Source organism: Haliotis cracherodii, unplaced genomic scaffold, assembly GCF_022045235.1.
Source record: "Haliotis cracherodii isolate W230 unplaced genomic scaffold, xgHalCrac1.p SCAF_30, whole genome shotgun sequence".
Classification (NCBI taxonomy): domain Eukaryota; kingdom Metazoa; phylum Mollusca; class Gastropoda; order Lepetellida; family Haliotidae; genus Haliotis; species Haliotis cracherodii.
In genome coordinates this window covers 223278-245943 of record NW_027266287.1, presented here as the reverse complement: position 1 = coordinate 245943, position 22666 = coordinate 223278, and the positions used below count along the sequence as shown (strand labels likewise).

The following is a 22666-nucleotide window of genomic DNA, read 5'->3' as shown; positions in this document are numbered from 1 at the left end:
TATTTGATCACAGATGTACAAATTATGCTCGTGGAATTATAAGGATGAAGTATTGGTGCCATTATCCCAAGCATATCACAACAGCCTGGTCGCCATTATACAGCTAGATTAGTCCTGAATGGTGTTCTGATTAATTTAAATAATCGGAGACAGATCAGTAGGTCAAAACGACAGCACGACCGCAATTTGGAACACAAACGAGTTTGGCCACTCTCTCAATTCTAACTTTCTAACACTGTTAGAACCAACACCGAGACGTCGCTACTAATTGTAATACAGAAGATGTTCATGCATATATCGTATCCTTACTTTTGCTGTTTACGCCCTTTCACTGCTTAAGTCAATTTACCATAATCGACCACAGACGATCGTGCCCCCTCGTTAACTGAGAGGCAAACTTAATTCATTATCAGTGTGAGAAAGTATGATGTAAGCATCTATTTTATTAAAAATAAAGTCCTAAAATAAATATTTGTGTTTTGTTTTTTTGTCAGGTGGCATCAAATTTTACTACACATAACATTGTAAAACAGAAAGTATTTCCTATTCCTTCATTTTGGTTGGGACGATCCATCGTCGCCGATGATTTTAGAACTATTCTCAAGACTAAGCAAACGTATGCAGGTAAGTTAAAACTTTATACAATATAATTCTTCATGGCTTTACTCAAATCTCTAAAACTATCATCTTACTTGGAAATCAACGTCGTTTTTCTTTTTGTAAATGTACGAGTATTTCTTACTTACAAATGTTTGGATGTGACGGAAATCTTACCAAAACTTGCTGTGAGCCAGAGCAGGAAGGTTTGTCTTGTTGTATAACCACCTATGCATCAAACAAAAAAACAACATATTACAATTCATCACATGCATGGTTTAATTTAAGACAACACTAAATGTATGCATTAACTTAAACTGTGGTTGATTTTAGAGATTTTAATAACATATATTTACGTATAAACACATACCACGCCTCCGTGGTCTCGTGGATAGAGTGTTTGTTAGGTGAGGAAAAGGTGGGTTCGATCACACGACGTCACACTAAAAGGCGTCAAAAGATGGTACTTGTTGCTACCCTGCCTGACGCTCGGCATGAAGGGGCTATAACAAGGACTAGTCGGCTAGGAATCAGTATACTTTGTCCGAGTTGGGTGTTCATGTTGAACTGCGGCATGGTATCTCAGTGTGCTAGCACTATAATCTCTGAACTGGCCCTGACTAGTATATGCAACTACACTGACGAGCTATATAATTGCAGTGATCTTGAGTGAGTGAGTGAGTTGGGTTTAACGCCGCTTTTAACAATATTCCAGTTATATCGCGGCGTGTCAGCTAAATGTGGGAGGAAAGCCCGAAGTGATGCAGGTCTCAGACGTTTACCACTTCGGTGAAACCCATGAGCACGGGTATGGTGCTGACAAACCTAGAAACATAATCGAGGTGAACCGGGATTCGAACCCACGATCATAGGTTTCTGGCGTGTCCTAGGGAGCAGTGATCTTGAACGCTACTTTAAACCCCATTACAACTCATCTTCTGATACATTACTGTCATGTCATGCCTTCTGTATAATCCTGTCATGTATCGCTTTCTTGTTCATTTCTAATATTCACTGCCATTCTCGAGAAAGGGAGCCATCTGAGTAGCACGATTACACGTTTCCTTCACGTACTCCATTCCGCTTGGAAACACGTCAGTCATGGCCGTCCACTGTACGATGCCACCATTGGAATCTTTATAGTACCACCAACCGTCATACTGGAAATATCTGGAAATGAAGATTAAAAACTTGTTTATTTTTCACATGTTTTAAAGTATCCATTAAATATGTCGTTTAAAATTTTTGGTTGGTATTTCTGGATGTATGATGTATTTAAGTTTCAAACTTCCACGATTTCATAGTTTGAAATTGATAGTTTGTGCCCTATGTAATTTCAAGTGCATTTCTTAATCTTCAGCTCGATTCTATTAATTTCGAACCTTTCCTTAGGGTGTAAACATTACCTATTTTACAAAAATCATGGTGGGAATTATCAACATACCTGACTGGAAGTCCAATCTGCTGTGTGTAACTGACAACATCCACGACAGTGTCCTGGTAATTTTTGCCTTCCTCTGTGTTATGGGAATAATATGCACCTGTCAAGGGAAATTGCATAAATAAATGATTGCGTTATACATGGTGTCAGAAATGTCACAGGTATGTCCACCGAAAGTAGGTGTATTTGAAAACTTGGGAGGAATTTGAAATGAGCCCTTATTCCAACCTGGCATAATTAAAAACCTTCGAAAGGTCAAACAACATCAAATGGCTTCACTTATCTATCTACCACTGAGGCTGTATTTGAACTATAACATATAAAACCCTGACAGGTTACAAACTGAAAAAAGTTGGATGTACGGTTTTGGATGACAGATTTAATCTCATGCCTGGGCTACTTGTAACTTGGATTTGTGCAGTCCCGGGTATCAAGTGCCTCAGCACTGGTTCATACTCAAGCAATGAATGAAAATCAAGTAAATCACACCTGTCTCTTAAGCAGAAGCAATACTATTGACAGATATAATCGTCCACAGATATTAATCGAACCTCCTTAAAAATGTCAGAAAATCAAAAATGGCACCCTGCACACTTGTGTGGCGTCTGCAAAGTATATATGTTTTGATGTTCACTTTTACAGACATACATATTCTTGCATAAAGACTTGTTTTTGTTCTAATACTTTTTAAAAGAGTATATGTACTTCATGTTTTGAATATGTGGAGTAACCACTTCATTTAATGATTCCCTACTTTATTAATGATATATTTTCATGTTTTGAATATGTTTTAGTACCAACTAATGTACAGTTAGTATGGAGGATAGTATAGGGCACCGTGCACACATACCATCAAGGAGATGATGGTACGAAAAGCATAGCTATTCTGATTAAATATATCAAATGCCACTGCAGAAGTGTAGATGAAGATCTAGTTACCATTGTCAGTCCAGTATCCAAGATAGTTGACTGTCAAATCAGATTTGACAAATTCGTCCTTATGCCCATACCACGTCTGAAGTATTTCTCCCCAGCTGACAAAGGCCTGAATTGATAAAATATATAGTCATTTACAATAACAAATAGTTCCTTGCTTAAGAGTATGTGAACCGTTTCGGAAATGTATTGTAATAAGTATACCACAGGGGGCAAAAAAGGCCAATTTTGAGCGGAAAGATAGTGAGTGACTAAGGCTGAAAGCTGAGTTTGCTTTTTGCAATATCCTGCAGCGTTATACATGTATAGCCCTCATCCAGTCCTAGTCCTCATCCAGAGTCATCGGCGTTTTGCCATTAGATTCCACTCCGCCTCCGCGTTTAGGGTTATGTTAACGAAACATAAGTACATGACACTTACCTTATTGATACCTTGGTTGCCGCAGAACATAATGTAACTTGTCTCAAAATCTCTTGGCACAGTGTTGACACCTCCCATGACACCCCAGAATAAGTTGTTAATGCCCTTTCCGTTGTTCTGGTGATATATTGATGACGCCATGAACTCACTTGCTGGAGTTATTATCAATGTGTTCGCCGTCTTAGCTCTGTCAAACAAGGCTAGTGGACCACTTCCATGACCAAATTCAACATCAAAGGTGTGTGGGCCCCATCTGAAATTTACTCGCAAATTTATCTTCTTTTTGAGTATGAAATGTTATTCAGAATAGGAGAGTGAAATCCTGTTTCAGTACTTCAGGTTTTAATAATTACAAAAAAAGTTGTTTTAATTTTTTTGGTTGTGCATATAATTATAATCAGCAATATGTCAGCTATCTGGACCAGACAATCAAGTGACAAAAAAAACAATAAAAAACACAGCTTATAATTTTGTGTAAATACGAAAATGGGCCTTGATCAACTTGAAAAAAAAATCAGACTCAATAAAAAGTCTCGATAAAAAGGATTTCCTCATTAAAACAGAGTTTTTCGTGAGCAAAGCCATAAACTTTGACAGAGAGACATGACCATTAGACAAAGTGCCTGTAATCCTTATTTTTTAATAACCATTTCAAATCTTCGATTTCAAGATGCCATAACAGTTGTTGACTGTTATGTGAATTGACAATTCAGCAATATTTACCCTTTCTTGCAAAAAATAATATAATATATATAATTAGTTTATTGCAATAATCTAAACTAACGAGAAAAAGAGACATTACCAACCCACATTGTTTGTTCCTAAAAAACAAACAGGACCAATGTCAAGAATGGTTGTTTTAAGGGGAGGCTATGCCAGAAAATAAATGATACACATCATTTACATTTTTGGGGGTTGGGATCTGTTTATCTGTGTGACTGAATCTATTTTTGATGGATTGACATGGATGCCATCTTTGCTGAAGATATTCCCGAAGTAGTTGACTTGGTTTGTCGCTAATTTACATTTGATTGGTTTTAGAGTCCTGCTTCTTTGATCTTTTGGAATACTATCTTGAGGTGATCCAAATGGTCCGAAAACCTTTTAGAAAATCTTATGGTGCAATCTCCATATATTAGTATGTAAGGCTAATTCATTTCTTAAGTGCCCCTGAAATGGTTTGCTGAAATGCCATAGGAGTATGTTTTAGGCTGAAATGGAAGCGATTCCATTCAAAAATACCACAGGATGTAATGAGAGCCGACTTTTATTTTGTATTTGAACAGAGTGTTATTGGCCAAAGCCACTAGCAGAATCAAGGACATTAAACAGTTGGGCATGGCTGTCGCCTCCAGCATCAGCAACATGTTCACAACGTGGTAGAGGGAAAATTATAGGTTTGGTGAATGCATTGAGGCGTCTATAATCTACAGGAAAGCGGTAAGAGCTGTCACGTTTTTTTAACCAAGACAATTTGGAAAGTACCATTCAGAAGAACTATGCTAAATGATATAAATGGGAGAGTACCATTGAATAATATTGGCGTCTAACATTTCATGGACCTGTCTGAAACATTCTTTCCTAATATGCTGCGTTTTACCTATAAAGAGAGGGGCTCATGGGTCTGGCGTCACCTGTTTCTATTTCGTAATGATGTAAGTGAGTGTGTCCTAATTCTGAACAGTCTGACGGAATACGATTTTTGGGACAAAAACACCATGTCATTCAGGGGTATTGTTATAGTGCCAACCACTACAATAGATTTCCTCAAAACTTCATTCATTTAAAATACCTAATTGTTTCAATATGTCTCCAAAGTGCATCGAAATTCCATCTCCTTTGTCTGTTCAATGTGTACAGCAAACTCGGCGCATTCCCTCTAATCATAATCCCTCTCCGGACAGGACCCTCGATCCCCTGCACTATCAATAAGTGTCTCCCTATGTTGACGTAACTTATGTTTGTACAAGTTCTTGGTCACTGACCTTGCACCACATGATCGACTAGCTTTGTAAAATGAAAAGTACATTCCTCCAAAGTACAATCGTGTTAACTGGAAGGAAACTTCACAACTTGGTTTTGCTACACGTGGTGTTGTGAAAAATGGTATTTTATTATATAAAAATGCTTAACTTGGCTATTTTCATTGTTTCTAATCAGCTACATCTGTTCAGTCAATGCTTTAGTGAACAGTGAGAAAAGTTAAACATTGTTTCCATAGGTTGAATTTGAAATCTCAGCCGCTTAAAATGAAGAGAAAAAGCATGACTCTAACATCCGGACCCCTTCCCCCTTAAATATAAATATAAATGTGCCGCCTCTTATTTGTTATTTATGTCATGTTTCATTCTACATACAACTAACTACATGTTCGTGACTTTGAAACTCATTATTCACGGTACACTCGTGTCCATTAGATACCGGTTATATTACAATGCGCATATTTAACAATTGTAATTGACTCACATGTGATGGATCGACACAGTTTTATATGCACTGCTTGTAATACACACGCTCGCAGTAATCTCTACTCATGTAAGATAAAGATCAATTACTATACAGAGGGTGCGGTTTAACTTACTGGTTAGCTGCTAGGCTGAGGGTACCAAATTGATTTCCGGCATAATAGAGGTAGCCCAATGGAACATCAATCTCTTCTAATGCAATTGCTGGAAAGCCAGACACCGTCTCGGAGATTGTGGAAGCCGCTGTGTCGTTGGAGCCGGTGATGAATTTCTAAAACATCGGAATCACAGAATATCGCATGTGGCATAGCAGTGATGTCTCATTGAATCTGTCTGAAACTAATAACCTCCAGAATATAACTCTGATGTCAGCATCAACCCGTCTCGTACTGTAATATTCATATCCTTTAATGGTTTCAACATTGTTGCTAGTGTTGTGTCAGATAGGGTCGCTGTATGTATGCCACAGAATCAAGCTGAGAATAGGGAAGCGTTAATGTTTGTAGGAATTTTACCACCTCCTCGGCGCATAGATTTTGCAACCAGATATTGTTACGGTTGGACATGACACATATTTCTGGTGGAAAAGGTTTGCAACATGTGGGAAAATGTGGGGATATGGCTGCTTCTGTGTTTGTATATAACGCAAACACCTTTCTAGTCTGTTACTAATGTGACCTCATAGATAAAAAATGAGCCGATAATATTTGCACTGAATGAAAATAGAAATCAAAGCAACCCCAACACTGTATGACCTATTTTCCCTCCAGGAACATGGATCATGATTTAGACGATATCTATCTATCTCATTTCAAGAATATGTATCTATATTCAACACTGATTCCTTTTCGGAACACTTTTAATTTTGGACAACGAATGCCCAATGCAGTTGAACTTAACACTGTCCCACTAGTTACTTTACTAATTCCATTCTCTGTTCTTGAACGTCTTAACATCTGTGCTATTACAGCTAAGGAAGTAGGTGATACAAATGTAGTATATTTATTATCTTAAATATAAGCTGAATAATACTGTTACCGACCTTTCACTTTACTCTTAACACCCCAGTGATCACGTATGTCAAATATGGCCAATTTTTTAAAAACACTTTTGGATTTTAGATAGAAATAGTAATGATGACGTTTCTAGTCGATAAATTAGTTCCAAATATATATTTTTTTAATTTGCTTTTTTTATTTTTATCTAAAATGATCCAGAATTTCCAGTGACCATTTAAAAACTGATGTGATCAAGAACCCGCACAAGACAGAATAAATAAAAGATATATATATAGTCTCGAAATAATGTACTGTCATACCTGTTTGAACACCACAAACGGTAAGGCTGGATCGTTGTAGGTGAATATGCTTGGATCCGGTGTGTACTGTACAATGCTGGCCTCGACCTGACTGGATCCTGCCTGGTACAGGAAGCTGTTGGCATCCCACTGCCCTATAAAGTCCACACCACTGGACCGACTGTGCTTGATCAGCATCAGCGATCCATCAGCAAAGGTGTACACATCACCATCAGCTCTGAAGAAATAGGGACCACTCTCCAACCACACATCTCCCTGAACAACGACGTTGAAGGAGCCGCTGCTGTTGTCCACGTTCACAGCAAAGTCCTGATTTGCTGGAGAAGAAGCCATAATTTTTTGGGAAAGTGAGTGAGTGAGTGAGTGAGTGAGTGGGTGAGTGAGTGAGAAGAAGTCATAGTACCTTAGGAGGGAGTGAGTAAGTGAGTGAGTTTGGTTAAACCCCGCCTTTAGCAGTATTCCAGTTATTTCACGGCGTGTCAGGCCTCAGACGTGTACAGAAAGACAATAAACAATTACGAGTTTTTCAGCACTATACTCAACCAAGTTTCAGTTTTAAACGACAAAATAGCAAGGAATTATTGATTGTTTGTTCCCAGTGAACAAACGTTTCTGAAGTAATGTAAAAACATTATTTTAAGTGGAGATATCAGCTCAGTTGGCCAATTGCTGAAACGACGCCACATAAGATTGTTTACGAGTTTTCTCTTTACTTCGAGTTTTTTTCTAGTTATTTCAATTTTTTTCTCGTTACTCCAATTATTTTCTCGTTACTTCAATTATTTTCACGCAAATATGAGTTCTTTCTCGTCACTTCGATTATTTTCTCGTAATTTTTATATTATTTTCTCGTTCTTTCTAGTTTGTTTTTTTCAAAACTCGAAATTACGAGAAAATAATTGAAATAACGAAAAAAAATTAAAACGTGACAATAAATGAAATAACGAGAAAATAATTGTAGCAGCGGAAAATAACCTTTTGAGTTTTTTAGATGAACTTGAAATATCGAGAAAATATTCGAAGTAACGCCAACAACTCGAAACAGTGAGAAAATATTTGAAATAACGAGAAAATAATCGAAGCGACGAGAAAAGTTATGCAGAAAAGGACCTATTAGTATAGATAGTGATATTCGTCATCAAAGTCATGTTTATTTCAGTGACTACAAAATTCTGTCTTCCCGTGGTATTTGTTTCCCATCGCCGCTTTTCTATTGGTAATCTATGATTTACAGTGATGTTAGATGTGTGAAGAAAGGTACTAGATATACTTGCGCTTCTCAAAGCTGTTTATGTGGCAATGACAACTTCGAGATAAAGGTACAAATCTCCATAGAAAAGTCAAACTTGAGACCAAGTCCAAGGTTCGAGATAGCACTATGTATGTTTATATCGATTTCGAGATAAGCGGGCAAATTTATATGTATTTATATAGTTTGCGGCGGGGAAAATAGGTTCGAGATATCATCAAATTCGAGTTAACGTAGTTCGACATAACGAGGTTCCACTGTTATCATATTTATGAGAAAAACCTGGAAGTAACGAGAACATAATTGAAATTTCGAAAATATACTAGAAGTAACGAGAAAAAAAATCGAAATTTCTAAAAATAAACAAATTCTTGAAATAATGAGAAATTTCGCTTAAAAAAAGAGGCACCATGAGGCTTTCATTGCCTACTATGATACTTGTGGGTGTCTTATTGTATGGTGCCATTTTCAATCTGGTCTGTCATATATTCAAGACAAAGGCGAGTATCGTAGGCACTTTGGAGCATATGGGTTTAGCAGGGAGTTAATATAAGTTATATATCTTCCCTGAGTTACGTAAGTAAATATATATTTAGCCAGCAGCAGATGGTCATGTGCGGGTCAGCTGTCTTTATCGTTGCCTATATTGATCTTGTCATTTTTAACCTTTGATGTAAAATATTTGCTCTCAATAAGCACTGTACGACCTTCTCGACCTGTAAGAATATTAGGACATCATACTCACCCGTTGCTCTAGCCCTGTCGTCATCATGTTAAGATAGAATCAGGTCATGCTTGTCGCAGGCTCCATTTTTGTTATGTCAGTGACATATTTGAACAGATGTAGGGTTAAGACATCAATTGAATTTCTGTTTTCCTTAAAATGTAAAACGAAGCATATACATGTTTATAACCTATTTGAACTTACCTGCAGAGACATTCGCAACTGTTAGGGCAGCAACGATCAACACCAGCTTCATCTTTGTCGAGGCTGTGAATAATGTGAGCACATGTTGAGTGAAATTATGTAAGACTTTGAACGATATTACAGAAACCTTGAATCATTATCTAGCAAGGTTATATATCATCACACCATGACTTTGTGTTATCACTTCATACTACGGCTGGATTTACCTGTGTGACCTTGTATGTGCATGTAGATACTAGTAGCAGACTAATAATGGTAAAGCATTGTCTTCCAGTCGTTATGAAATGTGACTCCTCATCTACTTGAGCGCATCAATTGCAGGTAATTCTTTAAAAAGCAATTCGTTGAATGGTGCAGGGCCATATATCTCTTATTCGTATTTGGTTTTTTTCTGTGTACGACTATACGCTATCACCGACCCTGACCACCTGATCCATTTGGTCGCCCCGTACTATCAGCATAGGTTCAGTATATGGAATCCTTGCGGTTGTCGTGATTAACGTAGTGATATGTAGTCCCCTATTTTTCTTTATCTATACGCGTCACAAAATAAATGTCACAACAAAAGACATTAAAAGATTGCAGCTGTATACTGTGTCTGAGTGAGGTGTCTAGCTGTATACTGTATCTGAATGAGGTGTCCAGCTGAATACTGTGTCTGAGTGTGGGTGTCCAACTGTATACTGTATCTAAGTGGGCTGTCCACCTGCATATTGTGTCTGTGTGGGGTTTCCAGCTGTATACTGTGTCAGAGTGGGTGTCCAGCTGTATACTGTGTCTGAGTTGGTGTCCAGCTGTAATCTCTGTCTGGTCGTGGTGTCCAGCTGTAATCTCTGTCTGAGTGGGGTGTCCAGCTGTATACTGTGCCTGGGTGGGGTGTTCGAACGTCACTACTATTTGTGAACCAAAACAGAACGTGTTCTAAAAATAGCTACAGCAGCGCCCCCAAGCGATAGCTGCCGTCGCTACCGAGGCTGCATAATTCACATCGTCGAGAGTCGATATTCTAGGTCAGTGTCAGTGACATGATTCGGGGTCGACCTTGAAATGTATTACTTTATCACGTGGTACGGATTAACCAATGGAACTGCAAGATTCTCAATTGGGGTATGAGAACAGCCAGTGATAAGCTGACTCGTATCTGTGTGATTAGATCAATGACCTTGTGACAAGCGAACACAACTCCACACGCCTTTGTTGGAAAAGGGTAAGTTATTTTTTGGCATGGAAAACTGCTGTGAAATGTAAAGTAACATGGGACCCGTGAAGATCCAGGTTAGAATTAGTCTTCAGCAATCCATGCTTGTGATCAAATTCGCTCACTAAATTGAGTGCGTAGATCGATGCTCATGATATCAACTACTAGATCGTCTGATCCTGACTCGATTATTTACACACCGCCTTCATAGAGCAGAAATATTGCTGAGTGCGGCTTTAAACAAAAGACAAATAAGCGTTATAAGATGCCTTGTGTCACGTAACTGTTATAAGTGGTTAAACAATACCTCCATGAGAACGCTTGAGTATATATTACATGTATAAGCCTAAGCTATTTGTATCGGGATCAAAGTACTACACTCTAATATACATCACAATAGCCATACGGTGTCTGTTGCAGGTCGTTCTCATCCATCATGGCCTGCACAGGTAAGTAGTGATTTCTTTTCTCGTTCGCAATGACTTAGTTGATCGTTGACCTTGCACCCCTACGACACAGATCGTTGCTCCCAATATCAGTCACTATGGGGAGCTTTATTTTTTTATTTGTAAATTTGACGAATGCATTTGTTTGCATGTTGTTTTACGCCGCACTCAGCTCTTTTCCATCAATATGACAGCGGACTGTAAATAATTCAATCTAGATCAAGCATAGTGAGTGAGTGAGTTGGGTTTAACGCCGCTTTTAACAGTATTCCAGTTATGTCACGGTGTGTTAGCTTAATGTGGGAGGAAAGCCCGAAGTAATGCAGGTCTCAGACGTTTACCACTTCGGTGAAACCCACGGGCACGGGTATGGCGCTGACAAACCTAGAAACATAATCGGGGCGAACCGGGATTCGAACCCACAATCATAGGTTTCTGGCGTGCCCAAGGGACGCAACTATGCACAGCGAATCGTGACGCCTTAGAGGGCTGGACCACCCGTGCGCTCGTCATTACACTCGTAAAAAAGGACCTTTCAAATACCATCCGTTAAAAGAGTAGTGTTCAGGTTTGCTTTTATGGTAGACGTATGGAGAATATTTTGTGACCACAATGCCCGATGCAATTCCCTGTTTTGACTTTGTGTTTATTCAGGTGAACACGACTTGCCTTTGCATGTGTTTGTGACGGGTGCTAACGATAGGGAGGATGCACTCATTTTTTTTACGAGAATACCTCGTGTCATTTCTGTGTGATCGTGATACGTAAGCACACGCTCATGAGTGAGTGAGTGAGTGAGTATGGTTTTACGCCGCTTTTAGCAATATTACCGCAATATCACGGCGGGTGACACCAGAAATGGGCTTCACACATTGTACCCATGTCGGGAATCGAACCCAGGTCTTCGGCGTGACGAGCGAACGCTTTAACCACTAGGCTACCCGACCGCCCTCATGATAAAGACGAAATCGTACCATGAAATCTGTGCGTAAAGTGTTCCGCCGAGTTTAGCAATACTCCAGCAATCTCACGGAATGGCCCACCAGAAACGTGGCTTTACACATTGCACCCATGTGGGATTCGAACCCGGTCCTTCGGCGTGACGAGCGCAGGCTATAGCTACTAGGCTACTCCACCACCCCGTTTACGTTTGTTTGTTTTTTGTCACAGTGGGTTGATTTTTAACATCAATATACACATCATTTGTGTGTGTGGGATATTTATTTCATTGTATTTGTTATTTTTACCATTACTTATTAACGTAAAACAAAGTCATCTATTATAGACTCTTATTTCATTTCTTTGTAACTGCATGTAAAATGTTGTGATTCCGTTATTTTCCAGACTTCCGGTACACCTGCCCATTTGTAGCGACGGATGATATGAAACAAGGTTTTGACGAGGCCGGGTTCGTCATTATACGGTAGGTCTTAGACCTCCTTCGCATTACATTAGTATCATAGAAGACTATTTCATTGTCTTTTGGGCTACTGGTGTCCGAGCGACCTCAGTCGTGCCAAGATCTGTTGATTACGATCATTGGTCTGTGCTGATAGGTCTACTTTTGTTCAATCCAGTGATTGATATTATGAACAACGATCCACGCCGGCCACACAATCAGTTTGGCCGCTCGAGCCAGTTAGTTTCCTCTTTTGGTCTCTTGTTTCTTTGGAAGTATTCTAAACCGGAATTCTAATTTGTCACAAACAAATATCATCACGATATATGTAGTATAGTTTATGACATGTGTGTTCCAATTACAGATGGGCGGCCGGGTAGCCCAGTGGTTAAAGCGTTCGCTCATCACGCCTAAGACCCGGGTTCGAATCCCGACATGGGTGCATTGTGTGAAGCCCATTTCTGGGGTCCCCCGCCGTGATATTGCTGTAATATTGCTTAACGCGGCATAAAACCATACTCACACACTTACTCCCATTACAGAGGCCTGCTTGACAAGGATGAAGTCGTTAAACTGACAAAGGCGGCGGAGACCAACACAGCCTTCTCGCAGCATGCCTTCAATGTAGGTGATGGAATCATACGGTTTGCTTGTAATGTTTTATTCCGCTCTAAAACGACAGCGGCCTGTACATAGTCGAGCCTCGAGAAGAGATACCAGTGATTGATAACAACGACCCATGCCTTCGTGGTGAGATGACACCCAATCAACGAAATAGCCCAGCCCGGCCACCAGCTCCATGACATCGCCTTGGGGATGCTGGAGACCAATTGTAAATGGGAATCTCCATGAGATCACCCAATACATCGTTATATGCTTTCTGACCGCCTCCGTAGTCTAGTGGTAGAGCGTCCGCCCGGAGAGCGGAAGGTCTGGTGTTCGATTCCCGGCCGCGTCATACCAAAAGACGTTAAAAATGGTACTTGTTGTTACCCTGTCTGGCGCTCGGCATTCAGGGGCTAAAACAAGGACTGGTCGGCTCGGAGTCAGTTTACTGTGTCTGAGTGGGGTATTCATGTTAAACTGCGGCATGGTATCTCAACGGCTAGCACTAAAAATCAGTCCGGACTAGTACAAGCAGCCACACACACTAACACACACGTGCATGCACGTCGCTATATAAGTGCAATAATCTTGGACGCGACGTTAAGCCCATTTCACCTCACCTCGTATAGTTGACTTTCCTTACTTGAATTTGAATTGAGACCAATGAGTATGACAGCTGTACTCTCTCGTTCTAGTTGGACGACAACGAGGGGCGGAAGAGTAGAATGGTGGCCTGGGATCACCCCGGGGACGACGTCACTGGCATACTGTCCAGGAGCGCTAGAATAGTCAGGACTTGTGAAAAGGTGTGTGTATTATTTATAATATGCTCAACAACAAAGGTTCGTGTGACACCAATATTTTAGTGTATTTTTCAAACAAGTAAAGTTTGGTTTTCAATATTGTCGTACATGTATGGAATCAAGTCACAAAAACGCAACTGCTACAGAAAAGCATGCATTTCATGCAAAAGTTGCAAGCCCCATGCATTTCACTACCCAAGAATGGGTATAAAAACATGTGCGTTAACGGGATTCCATATGCATTATTTAGCATCGTGCTGACAACAACCACTCAGAAAAACAACAACATTACGCAATTATTCAGCTTTACGAAATGCCACGCCTGTCCGAAAATGAGCGTCTGCGAGCCATTGGTATGCTTGAAGCATGATCGAGTCAACGTGATGTTGCAAGATATTTTAACGTCCACAGAAACACCATTTGGTGTTGTTGGCAACGTTGGCAACAGACGAATGCAGTGAGAGACCATCCTCGGTGTGGCAGGCCACGCTTAACCAATAATCGACAAGACAACTGGATTCGAACAACACACCTACGAAATCGACTCAGGAAGAATGGGCTGCCATTCAACAAGGTGTTATCTGCAGGCTTCCATGGGCAGGAGGTGCCAGGCAATGAACCTGGCCAAGGATGGACACACAGTACTGGACCTTACGACTCTGCCGTGATTGAGATAATGACAACAATTTTGTTATCTTACAAATACACAAACACACACACACACACACACACACACGTATCGCATTTAAAGCCTTGATAATGTCATACTGACTTTCAGATAAGCTGCGTATCTGCGTGAAATACGCATCAGAAATTACCCTACAAAAATAAAACTTGTGCGTATCATCAAAATATTGTGAAGTAACCCTGCGTATTCGATTAGCAAATCAGCAACTTATTTTGAAATTATAAACGGGCATTCCGTCAACCTTGCCAAACTCCACGAGTTACATCATGATCATTTGCCATCACACTTTCTCGTGGAAGTATCGTGGTATTTGTGAGTCCTATAAAGCTCTCGAACCCACACGACACCAGTTTGCAGGGACTAGATGAATAGTGTTTTTGAATATTTAACTTAAATACCCACATGTGTAAAAACTAGTGGGTAACAGACTTTTGAATACCCAGATAGAATTACTGATACACAATGATTTTAAAATGCATGGGTAAAATACCCACAACACCAGAAGCTTATCTGGAGCTCTGTGTCACAGGATGAAGCTCCTAAAAATCACCTATGCGTTTCTTTTTGGTTGAAATATGTATTACCATATTACCGACTAATATGTTATTCACATATTCACAAACCAAGATTTTCTACAGTCATGTGGCGATTATAGCGCTGCCATATGTATATTAGCATATGGGGTGTTCGATAACGTTGTGCAAACGACTATTGAAGAACAGAGCTCTTTGTTGAGACACACTGTCTGGGACATCCATAAGCAAGGGAATATGTATGTCTTCACCGTGGTCGTAATAATATAGGCATGTTACGTTATCTACCGTCTCATTTGTTAATTATTGGGTGTTGATTTGATATATCTGTATTGGACACAACAAGTGATGAAGATCTGGAACACAGAACAGTAAAGGTACAATGTCCTCTAATTTGTAAGGGTCCAAATGTTTTGGCCAAGTGTACCCCAGCGGTTACCAACAAGGGCTTTCTTCAAACAATTTCTTCTCTTCAGCTCTTAGGGGACGAGGTGTACCATTACCATGGGAAACTGATGATGAAGAACCCTCAATCTGGAGGGAAATTTGTCTGGCACCAGGACTACGGGTAGGTATTCTTTGTGTTCAAACAAAAGACTGAAACTTCCACCGTCTTTAACTAAACATGTCTCTTTTCTGGATGGAACTATCAATTTACAACTTTTGAGGTACAAATTAGCATGCTCTTTATACGACTATGTCTTAGAGCTGCGTGTCTCTCATGGAAATGCACATGTGTATGTTTCCGATCCAGCTTACCACCATTCGGCGCATGGTTTGCTCATGCTATCTTCCATCAGTTTGTCTGGTTCAGACTGAATCATTAATAAGCTGCCGTGATACAGCTAGACTATAGCTGAGTGCGTCGCTACATGACAAACAGTCATGAGTGAGTGAGTCTTGTTTTACGCCGCTTTTAGCAATATTCCAGCAATATCACGGCGGGGGACACCAGAAATGGGCTTCACACGTTGTACCTATGTGGGGAATCGAACCCAGGTCTTCGGCGTGAAGAGCGAACGCTTTAACCACTGGGCTACCCCACCGCCCACAAGCAATCATGATGTTAACTAAGGTGTCATTTCATATCAGATACTGGTATCAGAACGGCAACCTCTTCCCCGACATGATGAGTGTATTCGTCGCCATTGATCAGTGCACAAAGGAAAATGGATGTCTTCAGGTACCGTTTCACATTTTTACAATATCATGAGTTTTCATGAACAACATACTGTAGAGAATGAACATGGTCATATAAGAAACGCATTGTTAGCACAGATACTAATTTATCACACTGGCTAAACATACACAAAACTATGTTGCAAATATATTAACGAAAGACGAGGTTGATGCCGACCAATCTGACTTTGCTCATACACTTTTCTTGTATTACTTTGATCCTTTCAGAGTTTAACCAACTTCACAACTTATGACATAAAGATTTCACTCTCTCGTATGCATTGTAAAATCGTTGTTCGAGACGTGATTTTCGTTTATTGAAATAACTTTACAAACCTCAGCCCTATGAGTCGACAGAACATATACCCATTTTTCAACGCCTTTCAAATGCTACAATAGGACAATAGTTTTGCAAATTCGTGGGCACTGCATCATTGAATGGAGCTTATATCAAGTAGTTCTTGATGGCCAATCCGTTTGCATTGTAGATTTATGCACGACACGACACGACACATTCACAATCTTCGAGGTTTATTCCTTGCGAAACTTCCTACACGAATTGTAGCCTGAGATTGACCAACATAAACAAACAACAATGACCTGAATCCTGTCAGTTAATTCAACCACAACTTACTTAAGCATTTATATATGCAAAAACCACCATTGATAAATGTAGGTTATAAATATCCTTGCATGGCAGTAGTATGAAGTACTATGTATAAGGTTTTTATTCTGAATGTTGTTTTATATGCTGAGGGGCGGTCGGGTAGCCTGGTGGTTAAAGCGTTCGCTCGTCACACCGGAGACCCGGGTTCAATTCCCGACATGGGTACAATGTGTGAAGCCCATTTCTGGTGTCCCCCGCCGTGATATTGCTGGAATATTGCTAAAAGCGGCGTAAAAACAATACTCACTCACTCACTCACTTTTATATGCTGGTGCAATGCTACATACATCAACAGCGAACGAACTCAGGCGACATCAAACATCGACGAGCACATGTGTTTACGAGCAGTGTAGAGTTACCAACCCTGCTTAATTGAATTAGCAGCGCTTGCATACCGCTAAAGATATCTCAATACAGTAAACTACAGTTATAACGAACACGCTTATAACGAACTTACGGATATAACGAACTTAGTTTTTTGGTCCCGACCATTTGCTGTAGTTATACTGTATATATGCTTATAACGAACTAGGGTTATAACGAACTAAAATTAGTAGTCACTTTGAGTTCGTTATAACCGTACTTTACTGTACATACCGCCGACAACATTCCAAGATCCGACATTCATATTTATTACAACATGATACTATGTTTTTCTGACTGGTTTCGTGTATTATAAGATACATTTGCCTATTATACAGATACTGAAGGGTTCCCACATTATACGATACAACTGCCTATTATACAGGTACTGAAGGGTTCCCTCATTATACGATACAACTGCCATGTTATACAGGTACTGAAGGTTCCCTCATTATACGATACAACTACCATGTTATACAGGTACTGAAGGGTTCCCACATTATACGTTACAACTGCCATGTTATACAGGTACTGAAGGGTTCCCATAAGTGTGGACGCATTGACCACTGTGCTGTCGGGGGCCAGACTGGGGCAGATGTAGAAAGAGTCAGCCAACTGAAGACGGTTTGCCCCCTTGTGTTTGTGGAGCTGGAGCCTGGTATGTTAGCTCTCATCACCACAGATTGTCAGGTATTCATTTGGCCGAGGGGGCCCAGTCGTCTAAGTCGCAGTTCGCTGTACAGTTGCGTCCCTTGGGCATGCCAGAAACCTATGATCGTGGGTTCGAATCCCTGTTAGCCCCGATTATGTTTCTAGGTATGTCAGCACCAATACCCGTGCTCGTGGTGAACCCAAGTTGTCTGCATCAATTTAGGCTTTCGTCCCACATTACGCTGTGATATAACTGGAATACAGTTCAAAGAGGTGTGAACCAAACTCGCTCACTCGCTTGGCCGATACTCTTTTCAAACTTGACAAAATCAATTTTAGTCTCCAAACTACCTTATTTTCACACGTATTACACTCTCTCAAATAAGAAACGCAATCCCAGTCTGAAAATGTGAGAAAGCCCTAAGAAGAAAAATGTTGATTGTAAACACAGTTTTATCTGATATGCACGTATACCATGTACATTGTTTATTAACGTAAGCGCCCAAACACACCAATTTTCGTGCACAAGGGCATTTTATTGTTACTTTTATCATAGTGAGCAAAATTGTCTCGTGGCCCATGCCAAAAGCCTCATGCACATGCAATTCATGGAAAGAGCAGTAGAAGTATGGGTTTATAAAAGCACGTGTTGATTAGCAATTCACTCTATCATTTTCACCGAAAGACAAGGTCGAATATGCCACAGTTGAGTGCTGCAGATCGAAATATCGCCACTGGTCGTATTGAGGCCGGACAAAGCTTTGGAAACGTTGCCTGGCACCTCAATATTCATAAAACAACGATTTCCCGACTTTGGAGCCAATACACCCAGTTTCATGCAACTGAAGATCGCCCCAGAGGTTGTAGGCCAAGGGTTACCACACCACCTCAGGATCGATTCATCCGGGTCACCCACCTACGTAATCGGCTAGCCACACCTACCGTCACTGCAACATAGGTGCCAGGTTTGAGAAGAGTGTCCGCACAAACAATTAGGAACCGTCTACGAGAGGCCGGTCTACGTGCAAGAAGACCACTGATTGGACCTGTTTTACGCCACGAACATCGACGCCAACGACTCAGGTGGTGCACCAACGTTCGGATATGGACCCTCAGAAACTGGAGGCGCGTCTAGTTTAGTGACGAATCACGTTTTCTCTTATAACGCCGTGACGGAAGACAGCGTGTCTATAGAAGAGGAAACTAACGTTTTGCCCCAAAATGTGTTCGGCAGGTCGACAGATTTGGTGGAGGGAGCGTCATGGAGCGTCAAAGATCAGACTTGGTGATCATTTGTGGCAATTTGACAGCCCAGCGCTATATCAATGACGTTTTACAGCCTCATCTTCTGCCGATTATCGACCAACAGAGGGAGCTCTATCAACACGACAACGCCCGGCCGCACACTGCTCATGCAACAGTGAATTTTCTCCAGAATTCTAACGTCAACGTGTTATCATGGCCCTCCCGATCACCAGACATCAACCCAATCGAATATCTTTGGGATTATCTGGACCGACGAGCACGTGCACGTACACCGCCGCCGCAGACGTTGGATGCACTAGCCGTTGCACTGCAGGAGGAGTGGGGAGCAATCCCTCAGGAAAGAATCCGGCGTCTAATCCGTTCTGTTCCAAGGAGGTGCAATGCTGTGATCGCAGCTCGTGGCGCTCATACGAGGTACTGAGAAAGACGCCCCCTTGCGTCAAGTCAATCTAAGTGAGAGAACTGTCGAAGTCTGGACTTAAACTTGCATAACTGTACTGCCACCATGCCAAATTTCATATTGTTGTCTTCAATAATAAATGTGTTATAATAACTTGAATATTGAGATAAACATCTTGAAACTATAGGGGTTGCGTTTCTTTTTTGAGAGAGTGTATAATGGTATGATATACCTTATGAATTACCATAATATTGGCACTGAATATTTCGACAGCGGAATTCAGCTGTATTAATTAGTTTTAAAAAGTATATTACTGTCATAAGGTTTGCATGAATACAATAACGGTTACAATTAGATAAAACCTGTGATCATTTTGGATAATTTTTTATTTTGGAAATACTGAAGATACATTCTCGCGATCTCGCACTTTCGCACTTTTGGCATATTTACCTCGTTTCCAAAGGTCGAGATAGCGAGGTTGTTCCTTACAGTATTCCATACTTCTATAAGGCTTCCCCTTACGGCTGATTGTCTCCCTCTGCGAGAGAGGGAGCTGATGTTTGTTTAATGCATACATACATGATACTTTGATATGTGAAGGGGACGCCCTATTCTTCCACGCCAACCTGCTGCACACGAGCAATGCCAACACGAGTGACAGAAGACGCTGGGCTTTTATAATCGCTATCAACACAAAACACAATGACCCCGTCAAGAAGCATCACCATCCACAGTATACTAAACTGAACGTTGTAAGTATAAAGTTGAACGAAAACCTTCACGCTACTGAACAGCGGAGAGCTGCCGGGCCAACGAAAGTACACACCATGTTCAATGTTGGCGAGAAATGAAACAAACAAGGAATGTTTTTTTGAGAGAGTATCATACAGTAGTTGTGTTTTGGGCCTTAGGTCGTCTATATCAGCCTTGTAACATTTTGATAGCGTTTTTAATTGTTTGGTCTAAACCAATTTTCAAGATTATACTCTTTTTTGCCCAACAGCTGAGTTGAGTAAATCCCGAGGCTTGGCGAGGATCATTCAACAGTAATATATGAAGGACAGAATACTTCTTAAACCGAAATACATAATATCTTTACCATGGTTTTAGTGTAAAAGAACATTTGGAAACATAACGGTTTTGTAGATGATACAAAGATGCATCAGCCTAGTCAACATTTTTGCTAACGCCGTTATTTATAACCGAAACAACTTTCTGATAGAACGTCCCCGTTGCTAGGCATCCGTTTCGCTAACGGTCAAAACAATGGAACAATATGCGTAAATCGGTGTGACGATAAGATTCCTAATTTTCTTACTGACGTCAATTTCCCGATATCTTTCCCAAAATTAAAAATATGTATATTTTGTTTGTGTTGCGTAAATATGCATCGATATGTTTCGGATAAGACTCAAGGGTAGTTTTTACAACATTTCGTGAACAGATGTTCGCGTCTTGGTCATATCGTATTTTTGGTACCAGTTGGAGCCACAACCTGTACATCCATTCTACTATCCAAATTATACTATCCATAACTTTGATATGCTATTGGTTTGTAAAATTTAGGACAATGACATTAGCTAGGCTTAATGTGAACGTTGTTGTTTTTAATACTTTTGAAAATGAGTGTCACGTCTCCCGGTCCATAAGCTCGTTTGTTGTTTAACGCCGCACTCAGCTATATCCCAGCAATATGCCGGCGGTCTGTAAATAATCGAGTCTGAACCAGATAATCAAGTGATTGATACTATGAGCAACATCCCCCGCCGTCGGGGTATGAAAGCAAGAATTCTAACGCAATCAAACGTCCAGGGGCTGACACCATGAGCATCGATCTACGCAATTTGAACACGATGAGATGCATCAACCAAGTCAGGGTGTCTGACCACCCGATCCCGTTAGTCGCCTCTTACGACAAGCCTGGGTTGGGAAGACTAATTCTAACTGGGATCATCACGGGACCCGGTCTATAAGAACAGCTAACGGTCATCGTCATGAATTCATTTAATGTACTTCGTCTACAAAAAAAGGACAGTCTGCTCGTGAACAGATGTCATGGTATTTCGATGACGTCAACTACCCATGTATGTTCTTTTGTTTTGTTTTTAGTGTGACGTAATATGTGTTTTTAATATTTCAATTTTTTCAATTGACCAGTGAGGATTCCGGGTAACACTCTCGGACCCCAGCAACTTCCGTCAGCTGTAAGAGGCGACTAACGGACTGGGTTGTCAGGCTCTGTGACTCGGTTGATTGCATGTCATCGTATCCCATTTGCGTGGATCGATGCTCATGATGTCAATCACTGTGTGTCTGGTCAGAATCAATTATTTACAGACCGCTGTGATATAGCTGACATATTGCAGAGCGCGGCCTCAAACAAAGAAAACTTTATCCGCCATTCCGTTTGGAGTTGTTCTATAATTGTACTCCTTCAGGCAACCTGATCAGAATGGCACCAATGGTAAGAAGGTTCTTGCTGATTTTGTTTCATCGAACCGATGACAAAGAACATTGATTATGTTTCCAGTCATGATTTTGTCCTGGTTAAGACTCGTTTACTTACGGCCATCATGTTCTTATACCTTTCTCAGGTTGACGATTCTGCCCTGAAGGCTTGCGAAAACTACTACGACATGACTGGGAAAGATTTTATGAATGCTGCAATTTCAAAAACGATCAAAGCCGAACCTTAAGGTCACCGATACAGTCAGCCTCTGTTATCTGGTATGTGTTCGTGACAATCCTAAAGACTTGAAGCTGGAGCAGGGACTTGATATCGCTGCTGCCAGTAATTAAGCTGAATTTTGGGAAAGTAGACAGAACTATTATTGATAACAACTTGGTTAAACTGTAATAGCGACGTTTCAGCAGTCATCCTTATACCGTTGTCAAGCAAGTCTTGCTTTTCTGACTTCTTTGTCATACACCAATTTGTAAGAAATGCCTCTAAAACAATTTGATGTTGAGAAATAACAAATAACAGTGCATTATTACTAATTCAAGGCATTGTAATCTCTCTATAATTGCACACTGAGAATATAAGCGATTTCAGTCAAATGGTTATTAATTAGCAAACCCGATATGTTTGTAAGAATAGTTGTTATATTTGA

General features: G+C 40.5%; 2 protein-coding genes across 2 annotated transcripts in view; one reads left to right on the top strand and one right to left on the bottom strand.

Annotated features, from left to right (window-relative positions):
• LOC139476932 (uncharacterized) overlaps window positions 1-10987 on the bottom strand; it is a 16686-nt gene extending 5699 nt beyond the window's left edge. Inside the window, exons 1-9 of the mRNA XM_071259492.1 lie at window positions 10948-10987; window positions 9355-9459; window positions 7178-7494; window positions 5976-6130; window positions 3395-3647; window positions 2978-3083; window positions 2042-2138; window positions 1672-1767; window positions 775-825 (exon numbers count right to left, since the gene is read on the bottom strand). Of these exons, the coding sequence (XP_071115593.1) occupies window positions 775-825; window positions 1672-1767; window positions 2042-2138; window positions 2978-3083; window positions 3395-3647; window positions 5976-6130; window positions 7178-7494; window positions 9355-9459; window positions 10948-10987 (1220 nt within the window). The remainder of the gene's footprint in view (window positions 1-774; window positions 826-1671; window positions 1768-2041; window positions 2139-2977; window positions 3084-3394; window positions 3648-5975; window positions 6131-7177; window positions 7495-9354; window positions 9460-10947) is intronic.
• Window positions 10500-22666, top strand: LOC139477007 (L-proline trans-4-hydroxylase-like). The gene is made up of 10 exons (XM_071259567.1): window positions 10500-10561; window positions 10973-11001; window positions 12343-12421; window positions 12940-13021; window positions 13699-13809; window positions 15504-15595; window positions 16120-16210; window positions 17765-17894; window positions 20154-20305; window positions 22148-22666. Exons 2-10 carry the CDS (start codon window positions 10989-10991, stop codon window positions 22247-22249), a joined length of 852 nt encoding a protein of 283 aa, XP_071115668.1. The 5' UTR covers window positions 10500-10561; window positions 10973-10988; the 3' UTR covers window positions 22250-22666.